Source organism: Ammospiza caudacuta, chromosome 8 (genome assembly GCF_027887145.1).
Source record: "Ammospiza caudacuta isolate bAmmCau1 chromosome 8, bAmmCau1.pri, whole genome shotgun sequence".
NCBI lineage: Eukaryota > Metazoa > Chordata > Aves > Passeriformes > Passerellidae > Ammospiza > Ammospiza caudacuta.
This window is the reverse complement of record NC_080600.1, coordinates 20,469,433-20,486,431: the sequence shown is the minus strand read 5'-3', so window position 1 is coordinate 20,486,431 and position 16,999 is coordinate 20,469,433. Positions and strand designations below refer to the sequence as shown.

The 16,999-nt window shown below is 37.5% G+C and overlaps 1 protein-coding gene across 1 annotated transcript in view; it reads right to left on the bottom strand.

Annotated features, from left to right (window-relative positions):
- Positions 1-16,999, bottom strand: part of CERKL (ceramide kinase like) — a 52,342-nt gene that overhangs the window by 18,011 nt on the left and 17,332 nt on the right. The window contains exons 2-3 of the mRNA XM_058809373.1: positions 13,079-13,321; positions 4,772-4,903 (exon numbers count right to left, since the gene is read on the bottom strand). Of these exons, the coding sequence (XP_058665356.1) occupies positions 4,772-4,903; positions 13,079-13,321 (375 nt within the window). The remainder of the gene's footprint in view (positions 1-4,771; positions 4,904-13,078; positions 13,322-16,999) is intronic.

The following is a 16,999-nucleotide window of genomic DNA, read 5'->3' as shown; positions in this document are numbered from 1 at the left end:
TGGCTATTTCATGCATTTAAATTTGGATAATTCAAGATGTTTGTTGCATCAGAATGCAAGTTCTAGCACTGACAGAGTTGGTAAACTTAAGGAAAATAAGCATTTCCTCAGTTAAGATAGAATTACTTCAGCATCAATCAAAGTTAATTGCCTTTGTGTTAGGATATGCAAATTGCTAAATCAAAAATAAGAGGAGTTAAACACAGAAGTATGAAATCAAGCCAAATACCAGTGACAACAGCATATAACACACAGAGGAAGGTGGCACAAGTATACACCAGAGTTCATAGCCTCTGGAGGAAATGAATCTGTCACTCCACATTGATGTCTCTGTGTTTGCTGATACCCCATATAGTACTGTAAATGCCAGTGAAGGCAGGATAAACTGGCATACTACAGATGGCACGAAGCATCATAACTACATTTAGCATTTTCTAGGGCAGCTTTGCCAGAAGAGACAGCCCAGCTGCAGCCACCCATCAAAGATTTTTGCTGACTGACATGACACTTGCAGATGGATTTTTTGTGTAAGAATGTGCATCATTATATGCAAAATTACATTAATCTTTCATGCTTGTCTGTCCCTGGTGCTCACATAGTTCAAGGCTTTTCTCCAGTGTTCCTAAACACTGCTAAAATTATTAGTCTTGATGTCTAAAACAATCATTCCATAGCTGTACCTGTTCCAATAGTATTTCTACAACTATTCAAAAGCTGCTTACAAGAATTGAAAATACCCCTATCTCTTCCTATTTAAACAAACACACAAGTATGTGTGTGGACATAGTGAGTGTGTATATCTTTTCTCCCAAAAAACGAGAAGGAAAACAAAATCAAAACAAAGGTGATACAATTTTTACACTTCACACTAAAAATTTGTTTATATTGTCTGTAAGTTCAAAATCCCCCAATCAGTACCAGCAAAGTTCTCATGCTTTATGTTTTGAAAATTCTTAATTAAAAAAACAGCTGTTTTGATTATATGGAAGGCAGAGATTTATCATTTTGCTGCAGAAGCACCTATCACTGTAATAACTTTTGGGAATTATTTAGAGAATTTACTTTCATGCAGGGTCTCTCTGGAATATCAAAGCACATTATATAAGCTACCATATTCAGCCTTGCATTGCCAATGGGAACAATGCTTTTATCAATATCTGTAGGCTGTGTGAAAAGTGACCAATAAAAGTGTGCATCATGCAAAAATGCAGAAAGGTTCAAATATCTTACCATTGCTTAGCTGTGAAAGAAACTCTTCCCATGAAAATAGAGTTGGTTACCAGGTTACATGCCTTTTTAAATGAACACGATGACATTTAGAAAGTTATGAGTACAGTCTAATTAAAATGGAACAGTAAATAAGATTTATTTTGTAACAGAAAACATGCTCAGTGCTTTCCTAATGTAATGTAAGTTATGCTTACTGTTACAGAATTAATTCACTCAAGGAACAAGGACATAAAAATAAAGAGGGCTCATGTCTACGGAGAAGTCAATAAAGGCAGTAAAAATGACTACTGTTAGCCAGATTGAGAGCAAATCCATCCTCTTTGCATCTAATTGCTTAAGTTTGGAAATTATGTAGAAGTACTGCTAAGGCTTAAGACTGGGGAATTACAAGAAATTTAAAATTTGATGAGAGAATGACAGAGGATCTATTTGGACACATCATGACAAAAAGGCAGTGAAAAAATGAGGTTTTCAGAAAAAACTTTGTGAGAACATATAGAGAATAATTCAAGTAGAAAAAGAACCTAGAAAAATCCAACACAGACATAAAAAGACCATGTCTAGAAAGTTTTCTGCAGGCTTGACAACCTCCAGAAGGGCATGTATAAATCATTCTGATAGCTGGAAAAAAAGCTAAGTGTTTGAATATTTGGCACTGTTCCAATTCAGGAGGAAAACAAACAAACAAACAAAAAAACCTACTGAATGTGTTTTGGTAATAGGAAGAAATCTTCTTTCATTGTTTGAGAAAGACCCAAATCTCATCTTTGTCAAAATCATTATCACAAAAATATAATTTGATTATTTTTGACCATTTGTAATGCAAAATTTAGAAAGATTTTCTCTTTCTTTTGTCCTTAAGTGCCAGATAACAGCATTCTGAAGGAAGGACACCAAAGGTGCACCCCATTTGAACAGAGTCACACATACTCCAAAAACACTTCAACATCCCCTTCACATGGCAAACAAGAACCAAGGGCTTGGCCACTACACACAGAAAAAGCAATATGAAATTAGTTCAACACTTCAAAACAGGGGATGCTTTCACATGGCACCTGAACATGCTGGCACTCCTGCCACAGTCTAAAATCAATGGGATTAACTGTTAATGATGACAGCTTTTTCTCATCCAGCATCAACACCAGTTATCTGTTGGTATTTACCATATGCCAATGCAATTTACCATAAACCAGTGCTGTTTGTCCAACCCTCAAATATTCCTTTCTTTTGTGGTTCTGCCCTAAAAATAGGAGTTAGAGAAGGCTGTTATTTTTGCCTAAAAGTCCAGGTTGTAATAGTGCATAAGTGGAAGCAAGAGAGTCAAAACTAGGAAGAGAAGTGAGACAAGCTAGGATTCTGTCAGGGTTTCTTTTATTTATTTTTCTATAACTATGTGTAAGATTTTGCAAGACACTAATGTATTTCTAAAATAATAGTTCCAATTATCACAGTTTGCCAGTACCTGCAGGTATCTCAACAGTGGAGTGAGCTTTTGTAGAACTCAATTTTTGGAAGAGTCACTGTTCTTATCCTAGCAGCCACATCCCAGCTGCAGCACAAAAAAATTGCCCAATTCTTAAAAGAGGTCAGATTTTAACTATTGTTTCACCTTAGCCACAATTCAAAGCATTGCTTCAGTTTAAATTTGCTAATTCACACTTTCTAGAGCTCTAAGCACTTCAGAGGTTTGCTTACTGCATGTGACAAAAAAAATCTCAAAAACCCAGCAAAACACAATCCACTCCAGAATACCTTTGATTATTTTTTACTGAAATTATTGAAGTGTTCCACACAAAGCTGTCTGGGAAAAAAAAAAAAAAAAGAAAGAAAACTCCACAGAATTTTAAAACAATTAGAAAAAGTAAGTGTTACTTCAACACTCACTTATTTACAGACATGTCTTTGGATTGCCATATGTCCTTGGGTAGGAGAAAATATTTCCACTCCAGACTTCTAAACACATAAGAAGTTTATTCCAAGAGAAGCTATAATGAAGAATAAAATCTGGAAAGCCTCATCAGAGAGGAAGCAACAGCTACCAATGTACAAGACTGGCTGAGGAGAGCTCTGCCTTTCAGCACTCCACTGTCAATCTTTGATGTTCTGAAGTGGTTTAAGTAACCTGAAAATTTTTTATTTTTTATGCACTAGAAGCCACTTCAGAGGTTCAAATTTGCTAGAATTTTTTTGTGCTCAACAAATTTTAACTTCTCATTCAATGTATTTTAAATATGTGCATGTGGAAAAGTCACAATGTAAACTATCTTCAGTGCAAAAATTGTACAAAAGCCTTCACAATTTCAGTGCCCAATACACCTTTGTACACCACCAGTTATGTAAATATTGGCCATGCTCCAAAACAGCAGGAACAGCAGGAAGCACACTCCAACATCACAAAATCCAAAACAATTATGGGAGGAAAAAACCCAGTGCAATTTACTTGAAAAAAAGTGCTTGGTTTTATTAGAATAGGGTACCAGTGGACAGGATTTTTATTCAGCACCCACCACCACCCTCTTTTTTAAAATAAAAACATAATCCTTAATTATTTAGTTCTCAACTAGCATTGAAAACTGCAATGTAGTTTTCTCATTTTGCCTGTAGGAGGAGTGTTAGGCAGCTAATAAGCACAGGAGTATTTCAACATTGCCAAAATAACCTTAATTAAAGGACAGGCCATTAAACATTTTTCTGGTTTCACTCAGAAGTTTTCCTATTAAAAATTCAAAGACAAATACTTAAAAAATAAACTTTAAACTGTTTTTATTCCGCTAGTAAAAAGGTTTTTGAAACCTCCACAAATTATATTCAAACTTGTATTAAAACATTTTTTTTAAATTGTGACCAAACAGGGCTAAGTCAATTTATAATATGACAACATAATTAGTCTGTTCACACTATGATTCATGCCTTCCAGGTAGAAAAATATGTCTGTGAAAATTAAAATTTATATAAAGGTGCTGGCATTCCCTCTCAGTTCAGGGTAGTTAGGAAATTATTGCTACAGAATTCTAATACAGACCATCATTTTCACATTTCTTCTAATGTGTCTTTAATCTTCAATTGCTTTTACTTTAAATTGTGGGCTAAGTAGTTAAAAAATACATGGATACAGGGAATAAAATTAGCAAGATAATTTTCATCTACCATTATTGCACTAGTATATTCTCATGGCTAAGTGAGATCTTACCAGAATAATTTTTGATTATTTTGCAACCTGAACTAGTCATCATTTCATAATAAATTTAAGGAACAACTACAAGATGAGATCATCTATAATTTTTCAAGTCAGTTACAACAGACATAGGAAAAAAGACTAGATTACTAGTATTGATTGCTACAGGTGAAAAGTACTGAATCAATAAGAGAATTACTAAAGCACTTTTCGACAAAATAAAAATATATTGTGTTGTATTAACTAGAACTCCAAATGCAATACTTGCAGTCAAAGGCAATAGGGATAAGCAGTAAATTGAATTTGTCTCACATGCTTAACTATTAGTTTCACAAAGGATTAAGTTATACTTCTGAAGCAACTTACCTGTAACATCAGTTTTTATGTCAGCAAGCTTAAAAAGAGGTGCAACTTTTTCATAATAAATGTTAGTGGCTTCTCTTTTGTGGCTGCTTGGATTAACAAACACTTTCAAGGATTTAGGTCTGTTTTGAAAACCTAAAATTAAAACAAAACATTCAAGATTACACACAATCTGACTATTTTTACAGCTTAAATGGTTTTTAGAAATCAGAACCATTACAATACTTTGACAGGACAAGTAAATTACAGTCTAAAAATGTCTCAATTTCTTCTTGCATTTGTACTACTTACCTTTAAATTACAGCATTGATTAATTTTGTTTATACAGGTAATAAATAGCTGTAGGAACCAGAAAAGTGCATATGTCACAGCCCAATTAAACCCTGATTCAGGAGCAGGGTGAATGTGAAGTTTGGGCACCAAAAAAGAAAAGAAACCCAAACATAAAAACGCATCTTTGTTGGAATTTAATGACTCATCCCAGCAGGTATACGAAAGTAACACCCAACAAAACTGACACAACAATCCAACTCTTTTCTTTTCTGAGAGTGCAAATCAAACAGTCCAAAGGAAATTTTCTCATTGTAAAGGAGGTTCAAAACTATAAAGAAATAGAAAATTGGCAGTATCATTTGGAAATCTGCTCATTTAGGCCTTTGAAGTAACAAACTCCAAGGAAATAACACTGAAATAACACTGTTATGCAAAGCTAAACCTTGTTTTGCACATTGATCGCATGAAGTAATTTTATTATTTGAAACATGGCATTTTGTTGAAGAGTAAATAACTCATGCTAAACCAATAACATTACTTTTTAAATTCCCTTTTCTAGAATTCCTACAATGGCCACGGTTCAATGAGGCTGCTTTGCTGCAAGAAGCAAGCAGTAGTGTGCAATACTGCTCTTCTTATGGTGTTTATTCAAAAGACTTGATTTGAACAATTCTGAATTTGGTTTCAGGACCAGGGTAGACTATCACTTTCTTAGTCAAAAGCTAGAATATCTGGCAAGTGAACTGCTTTCAACATTCAAGAACAAAATTAGTAGTAGCCAAAGGAGCTACATAGGGAGCCAAGAATGAAAGCACATTTTCCTGCCCATGAAGAATACTACTCCAATTTTTGCAGCCACAGGTACCTTCAGAGTGTCAGCAGGGACTTCCTGCAGCTCGTTCCACTTACTCTACCTCAACAATTGAACAGAAATAGTTATTAAAGAAATTATAGCTAAACACTATTTCAACATTAAAGAGGAAAGTATTCCTTAAGATCAAAACATAATTATAGAAGTCACAAAGATAATTTTTCCTTTTATTTCAATGCATCAAAGAATCTTGAAAGGAAAACTAGCTCTTTATCCAGTTTGTGTCAGAAAATTTAGAAGAGTTTCTTAATAATTTCTGAAGGAAATTATTGTATCAGTTTTCTGCTATAACCTCAAAATCTTACACGAAAAAATGTATAACCATGTTTATGTGAAAATGTTGCAGAGAGTGCCAAGTCATTGCACAGCAAGTTAATCCTGGAGAATCCTGAATGCCTGCAGTAACAAGCACCTGTGTTCAGAAGCATCTCTTTCAAAAAGGAGGAAAAAGAAAATAGGGAACTTGGAGAGGGCTGCAGATGTGCTGTAGGGAAGGGTTGCTGTTCATGAGGGCCCTGATCAGCTACAAGAAAGGTCTGAGAAAAACCTGACGATGTTCAATAGGACAAAGCCAAGCCCAGCACATGGGCCAGCCAAACCCTCTGAGCATGGGATGGGGCAGGGCCCAGCAGGGAGCACCTCAGAGAGCACTGGCAGCTCCAGTACCTCAGGGAGCACTGGCAGCTCCGGCACCTCAGGGAGCACTGGCAGCTCCAGCAGGGAGCACCTCAGGGAGCACTGGCAGCTCCAGCACCTCAGGGAGCACTGGCAGCTCTGGCACCTCAGGGAGCACTGGCAGCTCCAGCACCTCAGGGAGCACTGGCAGCTCCAGTACCTCAGGGAGCACTGGCAGCTCCAGCACCTCAGGGAGCACTGGCAGCTCTGGCACCTCAGGGAGCACTGGCAGCTCCAGCACCTCAGGGAGCACTGGCAGCTCTGGCACCTCAGGGAGCACTGGCAGCTCCAGCACCTCAGGGAGCACTGGCAGCTCCAGCACCTCAGGGAGCACTGGCAGCTCCAGTACCTCAGGGAGCACTGGCAGCTCTGGCACCTCAGGGAGCACTGGCAGCTCCAGCACCTCAGGGAGCACTGGCAGCTCCAGCACCTCAGGGAGCACTGGCAGCTCCAGCACCTCAGGGAGCACTGGCAGCTCCAGTACCTCAGGGAGCACTGGCAGCTCCGGCACCTCAGGGAGCACTGGCAGCTCCAGCAGGGAGCACCTCAGGGAGCGCTGGCAGCTCCGGCACCTCAGGGAGCACTGGCAGCTCCAGCAGGGAGCACCTCAGGGAGCACTGGCAGCTCCGGCACCTCAGGGAGCACTGGCAGCTCCAGCAGGGAGCACCTCAGGGAGCACTGGCAGCTCCAGCTCCAGCACCTCAGGGAGCACTGGCAGCTCCAGCACCTCAGGGAGCGCTGGCAGCTCCAGCACCTCAGGGAGCACTGGCAGCTCTGGCAGGGAGCACCTCAGGGAGCGCTGGCAGCTCCGGCACCTCAGGGAGCACTGGCAGCTCCCAAGGGACCAGACCCAACATCGGTGGACGGTGCCAGGGCAGCCAGGAAGGGCAAGGGCTCTCTGGGCTGCAGGAACAAGAGGGCAGCCAGAAGTCCAAAGGATGGCACTACAGCCTTGTTGTCAGCATCTCCCGAGCCTGAAGTTGAAGAGCTGCCCCCCCTTGCAGGCTCCCAGCCCAGGAGAGATGAAGGCAGCAGGTCCAGCACGGAGCTGCCCCCACAGCAAGGGGCCGGAGCAGGCCGCAGGCAGGAGGCAGCGGCAGCCGGCCTGGCCAGCCCCAAGGACAAATCTACCAAAATCTTTCCTTGAGCATCTCCTGTGCAAGCCACAGGCCTCCAAGCCAGGCTTCCTGCAGATGCTGGGACAAAGAGGCCATGGGCACAAGTGGCACAAGGAATATTCCAGGGTGAAATAAAGAAAAACACCCTTCACAATGAGGGCAGCTAGCCATAGATGACACTGTCCATCCTTACAGATTTTCAAAACTTCTCTGGACATGGTTCTTAGCAACCTGATCTTTATTAGAAGCTCACCTGCTCTGAGCAGGAAGCCAGAACAGATCATCTCCAGATGTCCATTCCAACCTAAAATCTTCTTGATTCTCTGGAAACAGAAAGAAGCACTGCAGGTATGTACTGCAGTGGAATGTCTTTTTACAGGAATTACAACACAAACAAGGAAGTCTAAATAAAAGCTTCCAAAGACAATTAATACATATAAATAATTATCAGAAATTCATTGTGTCTTAATTGAAATCCACTAACTGGTATTGTTGCAGTCCTGTAGAAGTTATAAAAATAACAAGACCAAAAAAACAATTTCTGTGACTATCATTTGCCTAAAGCATCAGGCAAATTATAAGTTTCCCATTTAAAAATTAAATGGTAAACTTCTAAGAATAAGGACCCCTGCTTCAAAAGAGAAAAGATTTAACCAAATTCATAAATGTGCTGTCATGTTTCTTATCTTATTTACAAGAAACTGTGATCAGCTGGTCCTCCTAACACTCAACTCCCCCACCAACATCCACAGCTAAAAACTGTAAAAACTGACTTCAGTCATGGATATCTGAGTATACCTTTAAAGTTATAAAAAACAAACAAAAACCACACCCCCAAACATACAAATATAAGAGTGCAATGGACAAAGCAGGGGGAAAGAATAGAAAATTAAAGTTTGTAGAAGTAGAGAAGGCAGATGAAGTGTCAAAACTTCTGTTACCCAGACAGTGTGAGTTACAGTTCTGCAAAACAGACATCAGGAGAAAAGTGAAGGGAGAAAAGCAAATATCACTATCTCACTTCAATGTTTTTGCATGTGACATGTAAAAATTTAACCCTAGGTGGCAATATAAAGTTTCAAAAGAAATCCTACGGAGGCAAAAGAAAATAGACTTTTCAGTTGGAGAAAAAATCCTATATTTTTGAGAAAATGGTTGAATTTAAGTTTTTAAGAAAAATTAATTCCTTAAAGCATTCTAAACTAGAAAATTTATTTATAATTATGCATATTGGGCTATTGCTGAAAAGCATATCAGAGTTAATAGATAAATCCCAGCAAGACTTTCAAGAACCAAATGAATTCACAGGATCAAAGTATTAAAATATTCTCTTTATGACTACTTGAATATCAATTTACTTTTTTAGAAATATAAAATATTTCATTGACAGATATATTTTTCACAAACATTTGAGCAGAGATGGTGCCCTACTGAAGTGATTTTACTTGTGCCAAATAATTGCCAACTGACATGAAAGGACGATCATGACAAAATTTATTACTTTATCATTCCTGGTGTGCACTGGACACATTAGAATGCACCAAACCACTGAGTTTAATGAAAGCATATCCTACAACAGCCAAAGATTAAACTTTCACACAACATAATTGTGAAGCTTCTTTAAAGTGTTTTTGAATAATAATCTTTTAATTGTCTTTAAACAACATCTATATGAATGAATCAATGTCATTGACTACCGTGTGCAACTGATCCCAGTCTGCCAGCCTTTTGGGGCTCCCCTAACTGGTATTCTGTTATTGTTTTCCCTGGCTGCTCCATTTGAAACGAGCCAGCAGCCTAAAGCAGGAAGGCCAACTGTTCCCCTAGTACTAACAAATGTGCTAATATGCACTAGTTTAAACTTGATCTATCAAGTGAATCAGTGAACCATGAAGGGTGGTGGGTCAATCAGGGTGTTCTGAAAACAAAGGCTCCTGGGGCAGCAGAGACGCTGTGCTCAGACATACATCTGTGCTGCTTTCAGGCCCCAGCCTCAGCAAAATGGGTTTATGTTACAAAAGTTAAGAGCCTGGAATCATGTCATTACCACCTACATTTATAAATACTTTATACATTAGGAATATTATACATGAGAAAAACTAACAATATGAGACAGAGTCGTTGATGTAACTATGGAGACACTGCTGTTAATATTAACTAAGCTAAGTTAATGTTTAACATTAATGGTTTAATTAAAACTTCATGCATGAAGTTTCAGGCTTTCATATCAAATCCCCGTGTGATAGATACTACAGAACAGCAGATAAAAATAAAATGCACTTTGTGCTTTTTTTTGCTACCTTATCATTTATTCTTAACCACATTTACTGTCTTGTTAGTTTACAGAGTTTTTAAGTCAAGCTTTTTCAAATCAGCTGTTAGTAAGTCTTATCTTGTTAAAAACAATTGATGAGCATTGACAACTGTACATTTTCTCTCATTTTTGATCCTGCCTCAACCCTTTCAGAACCACTATGTATTTGCACGTGCAGAGGATTTTAGAAGAAACAGTGAATTCTACTGACACAGTGTGCCCCCACATGCCGTGCCTGTAAATCCTGTACAAAGATGTGATGTATAAATGGAAATCACTGAGAGTGGGGTGTGCAGCAGGGCTGACACAAGATAACAGCACCCTAGACCCTGTCTAAACTGCCCTTTGGGGCCTTACAGGAGCCAGCCCAGAGCCAAGGCTCCAGAGGTGCATGAAGATGGCAGTGGTTATCTTACAGCAGTTTAACACACGTGTGATGTACAGATCAGATTTCAGGAGCACTCTATCAATGAGCAAGCTCTTCATGTCTAGCTGGCATGCACTGCAACAGCAGCAACAGCTGGCAGAAAATAAGAACTTCCTCAAATATGGGAAGATGGTGGTACATTTATTTTGTTACCCTGTCACACACAGGAAGAACCATAATGGCAGTCACTGTGACTAAATTCTAAACACTTATATCTGTGTGTGCTCACTTACATGATATCAGGCTTCATAAAAAATTACAGCTCAGTTAAACTTTAAATTGAAGTACTCTGAACACAAAGTCAAAGCAACAGAGGGCACTCCCTGTAAAGATAATAAGAATGAACAGGGAAAAACCATTTATGACATGACATGTGCCATGACAAACACAGATCACACTGTAAAAAGGAAACTGTACATGAAACTGCCAAAAAAAAATTAAATCTTCATTAGAAATATCCAGATAAACTTTGTCTCATGCTATCACCAACACACTTGCTATTGTTGTTCCCTAATTAATGTATATGCCTAAAAACCTAAAAACTTGTCAAAGAGTAAGGTAAACAAGTAGAAATTGAATTTATCTGCAGAGGAAACATACCTGTCAGTAATATGTGCTCCCATTTGTCAGAATGTCTAAATATTATTGACCAAATCTATATATATATATGTTCTACTTTGATAAATCAACTCCTTTTAATTTGATATAGCCCAGAATCAATAAAAAAAATCCTTCATGTAAATAATGCAGCTGTTAATGAAAAATTACTTTGTGATCAGACAGATTGAGGGAGGAAGGAGGGCAGGGAAGTAATATTTACTACTTCAGAAGGATAAAACCAGAAGCAGCCAATTTGAATTCATGAACAGCAATGATTCTAGCACTATTACAAAAAAAAAAAAAATTAAAAGGCTGCAGCAAAAACTATGAAAACCCACTATAGCTTCCCAAAGAAATATCAGCCACTGAGAAATTAACAGAACTCAGCTGCTTTTAGTTCAGACTTAGGCAAATATACACCTCAGCAACTGGTATGATGAGAGTTTCATTTGGTTATTATTATCTGAGTCCTTTTTATACCTGAAGTAGAAAGCAAGGAGAAAAAATGTACTGATCAGAGATCCAAAAAACATCTGTACAAGGTCTGAGCTTCTAGAGAAAGACTGAAGCAAGAACTTGAAACAGCATTGCACAGAACACATTTTTGGGTTCAGGTGGCTTCCAGTTACAAAGCTCTAAAGCACAGACTGCACCTCGAGGTCAAGGCAACCTGAGCTAGAGATTTTTTCTGTGAACATATGGTATCACTGCTCCTGATAGATGGAGAGTAATCTAGGAACAAAACAGACATTTGCTCCTTATGCAAATGTCCTTGCCTTTATGGGTAGCTGGAGATCTACAGGAATCCTGGCACTTGTGCAGATTGAGATATTTCATCATAAAGCCTTTTAAAAGGGGAAAAGGGAAGGCACTTCTTAATGCACATCTTCATTGGGAAAATCCAAACCATACTGTAAACAAACAATGCAAGAATGTACAATTAATAACTCGTGTTGTTTCTTTAATATGTGCTTGTGAAACTTCAGTAGAAGCACACCATAAATTCTTATTCAAAGTATTGTCACAAGCACCACAGATGTACAAGATTTGAATTCTGTAATCTGGCTCAGTCTTAACAATTCAGCTGGAGTTCTAATAGTGTGTCACAAGATAGACTGCTTTTCTTCTCTAATAAACTCATTTTCTATAATCTGTAAATAGAGGCACCTTTTGGAGCTAAATCAGAGTTTGGCATTGGGGAAGGGATGCAGTTTTGGTTATTTAAATCAAATGTGTACTACATTCTGTGCCTTTCAAATATAAACTACAGTGAAAGGTTTGGATTTCTTGTGAGGCTCCTTTCCCTATATGGTGAATATTTTTCTGATAATTTTGATAGAGCTTCCATAAAATAAAATAAAAAACCCCAACCAACCAACCCTAGAATTGGTTAAACAAAGCATCTTGAAATTGGCATTAGCCTAGGCAAACACAGAAAGATATTTTTACAGTAAAGGATTGCATCCCATCACTATTGTCAATAAATTTTGTATCAAATCAAGCAACAAGAGTCATACAGAATCTTAAGAGCACTGCCACCTGTGAATTAATGAAGATGAGGAAATTCTCTCCCATTATGTTGCTAAAGAATATGGAAGCCTCAAGTGGGATTTCCTAAACCATCACCAGGAAGTTCCTGAAGAGTTCCCAGAAGTGCAACTACTCTAGTACTATCAGGTGTGATGCAATTTCAAGTGAAAATATCAGCTAAATATGTTCTTTCTCTCAGAAGCAGATTTCTGAACGGAACAATCTTCAGTCAAAATAAAGAAAACCACTTCTTTTCAGTAGCTTTCAAGACTCTTCCAAAAATAACATCAATTTGTTTCACTTTTACAGATACATTAGTCAATTATTGCCACTTTCCTAGATTTTACACTTGACTATGTAAAACTTCAGTAGTAAACATTTGCCAGAAATAAGATTCATGTCTGTGTTTTAATTTCCACAGGCAAGATGTTTCTGAGCTCCAGTCAGCCTCATGTATTGCCAATAGAAATAAATATGACAGCAACCTCTATTTAATGCTTACCATTTAAAATTTCCTTCAGATGTCTAAACCATGACTGACAATGATCTTCACTTAGGTTATTTAAATGGATAGCACAGTCTGTAAGCTTGTTCTCCTCTTTATGCAAGCATTTAAAAATTGTGATACCCAACAAAGTACCACCTTTTTGCTGCCCTGCAACACGACGACGCTTCAGTTTTACTGAAAATACATCCTTCATTTCAATAATCTCCTCTTGAGCCTGTAAAGCCACACTGGAATCACCTGTAAGGAGAAAAAAATTAAAAGAAAAGCATTACCACAGTGACTGGGAGTAACAACTAAAAGTATTGTTAGGACTTCATCTCTACGTTCACTTCTTGCATCTGTTCATGCTTGCATTGAAACTTATGGCATATCATTTCCCTCAATCATTGGTCTTTTGTTTTACCAACTTTGTTATGTATCCAGCTGTACAAACAAAGCAATTTCAAAGAGGTTATTTACTCAGCTTTCTGGTGTTCAAAAAAATTAATAAAATTTCACACTCTAAGAAACACCTTTTTTAATTCAGATTCAAAAAGCAAATTCTTTATTCTATTCACCTAAATCACAGCAATCATAGCAATCATACTTGTAGTGTCATAGTGTGCTATGACCCAAGCTGAGTATATTTTTGCATTTGATACAACCATTACCTTTTGTGTTTACAGCAGAAACATGTCAGAAAACAGTCAAGGAAAAACAGACAAATAAGCCAAAACTGTGTTACTCATCTTTGCTTCCATTTTTGATTTATGAATTCAGTTTAGCAGACAAGAAAAACAGTGTCCAAAAAGTTCTTGTCAGAGTTTGAGATCCTCATCCCAGGGGAGATTTGTGTTAGCCAAGGGAAGGTTTTGTTATCTTGGGGCTGTTATTTGCATGGATGCTGTGGCTGCAGATGCTACCACTTCATTTCCAAGTGCCTTTTGGAGATGTATCAACTGAGGCGCTGTGGTGCAGGCTTCTCCTTTTTCTGCTCTCTTGAGCTGCATTCAGATTCCTCAAAACCAAAGTCAAATACACAAATCGAAGGAAAAATATCACCCTTCCTGTAGGTATCAGATTCTTTGGACACAGAAAGAAAAATTTCCCTGCTTTCTTCTTAATTACAGCAGATCTCATACAGCACATCAATAAAGGTTCTTTTGCAGCCCAAGGCAAGAAATGCTAGAAAGCAGAAAACTTCCCCAAATCTAGCAACAACTCTGGTTTCTCAAGAGAAAAAAACTACAGCAGATTCTGTTTGATGAATAGTTGATACATGCTGTACTGGAGTGTTGGGAAAACTATTTTAATTGTCACCCAGGGAAAGATGGACAGCACCCCCAACTTCATTACCCCACTTGAAGCTGAGGGTTTCAGAAAGCCATATACTTTTTCTGGGCAGGAAAAAGATGACTTTGTCAATTCTTGTAACAGTCTGACACTGTCATTGCTCAACATCATTTCTGAAAGGAGGCTAGGAGTGATCATTTCTCTGTCCAGGAATCCTGGATGACTTCTCCTCAGCCATGCTAACACTGCTAAAGCTCAAGTCTATATGACTTCTCATAACTCTCAACCAATTCATTTTCTCCTGCTCTGAATCAAGCATGACCTTGTTATACTTCCCACATATTTTTCACCAACTTGTTATACTTTATCATCCTAATATTTCCATAAATCAGCTACTAAGGTGTAAAACTGGACTGAAATCCACTCTTAGCAGGAATACTGTGACAAGTAATTGAGAGTACTGTGCATTGAGACAGTAAACAAGAAATTCTCTGTAGTGCATATTTTCAGAAGTATACAGCAAATAAACAGGAGAAAACTCACCTAAAGACTTTTTTTAAAAACCCCAACATAAATCCTGAAGTACTGCAACAACTGTTGTAAAAATATTTTCAGCCAATGTATCCTTTAAAAATGAGGGAACTGAGGGGGAAGAAATACTGTATGATTCCAATTGAACTATGATGTTACACAAACTCAAAGTGGACATTGCACAAACAAACTTGGTACTAACATTACCAAACCCAAGATCCTAATTTCTGTCAAAATTTGTACTGCTCTTCTGAAACATTTAAGAGCAAATAGTCTTTGTAGGCCTGAAATGAAAAACTGACTGGTGATGTTCCAAATTACCTAGAACTACATAGTTTAATATCTACATTAAAGACTTATTTAACTTTTAAAATAGAATTTTTGAGGGGTCTGCTTAGGTTTTTTCACAAAGTCTCACTGTCAGACATACAGTACACTGAAAATGCCAGCACGCTACCTCAATGTTTTAGGAGAAAGGAAATATAACCACAACCATTCTGTAGCAATAACTGAGCTGCAACATTCATTCATTAGAATACAAATATTCTAAATGGGTTTGCTTTTTAAATTCTTTAAAATAAATCATATTTTGGATTTAACTCTTAGTTTTGCTGAGGAGATCATGAACTCTATTATACCAATGTTATGGATGTGCACCACATATAAGTTACAAACTTTGCTCTATTTACCCCACACAAGTCAAGGAAAATGAAGGCCTGACAAAATACTTTTTATTCTCCACTTGCTTTCATAAAATGACATTTAGTCTTAAGTCAGGTAAGGTCTGCATTTTCTTTTCACGGCTACTTTAGCCAGTTACTTACTTGCATTTATCAAACATTCTTACTAGATAGAACTAGATTTTCAAAACCATCATCTGACTTTGCTGATTTTACAGGAATACATTTCCAGATGAATCTTGGAAAATGATATAAACTCTAGGAATGCTGAATTGTAAAAAACCATCATCCTTGAGTTTTAATTTCTAGAGGAAACATTGAATTAGCTAGTAGGATTAGGATAGCCCATTTTTTCCTAAAGTTGTAAAGAAATCTGCATAAAATCCCAGGCATATTCTATAATTTTCATTTGCTCTGCTTACTGAAAATAAGACCATCTCAAATGTAGTAAAATTTTATAAAACAACTCATTAAGATAAAGAAAATTTAGGTCATAAGCTGTGTTTATAAAATATTTCTAGAATGAGGGGACAAGCAAGCTTACTTGTGCAATAAAGTATATATTGTAGTAAACACTTTTTAAACTTTGAAAACCGTATTGGTTTGTTACTATCATATTGGTTATTGCAAGCAGTTTCAGGACATTAACTGTCCTCTCACATTACTCAGAAAGATATTGGGTACCATCTGTTCTTGCAAGAGATTTAAGTGTACATCTATTAGATATCATGCTATTTATTTAATTCAGTACCCACTTCCCATTGTTGTATCTTCTGAAAAAAAAAAGTCAATTTAATTACAAGGAATAAAGATAATCTCTTCTACCAGGCTGCCGTGTCATCATGAAAGCAGAGAGGCAATCTGCATAAAGTAGGTTACAGGCGTTAGGGAAGAGCAAAACTAACAGCACTTAACATTTAATAAAGATCTAACAAAACCAGAATATGTGGCACTTAAAAAAAAGTTACTATAAGCCAAGGGCTTGTCTGAATCAATCTCAGCACATCTGTCTGATGTGGAGCGTAAACAGGATTAGAGTTGGATTTATCTGCTTGACGCTAATTGTACTCACAGTTTCTGCACATGTCCACTTTTTTTTTTTCCAAATACAGCATGAAAAAAAGAAAAATCTGCCTGGATAGATGAATTTCTAGGAAGTTTTATGCTGCTATTTATCATCGCACTAATTTCAAGCAACGAGACTATCCTATCTTTTTCCTATTTATGGTGATCAAATCTCTAATTTAACAAAAAATTATGTCTGAATCAACCAGACTGAGCTAAATCAAAAGATGAGGAACTAATACACTCAAGTAGAGCTTAATTGTAAATAGTAAACCAAATTTTAATTAGTTAAGAGTGTTAACTACCTCATGTCTACAGCAAAATTGATGAAAATATACACAAAGAAAAAATGCAGTACAACTGAAAA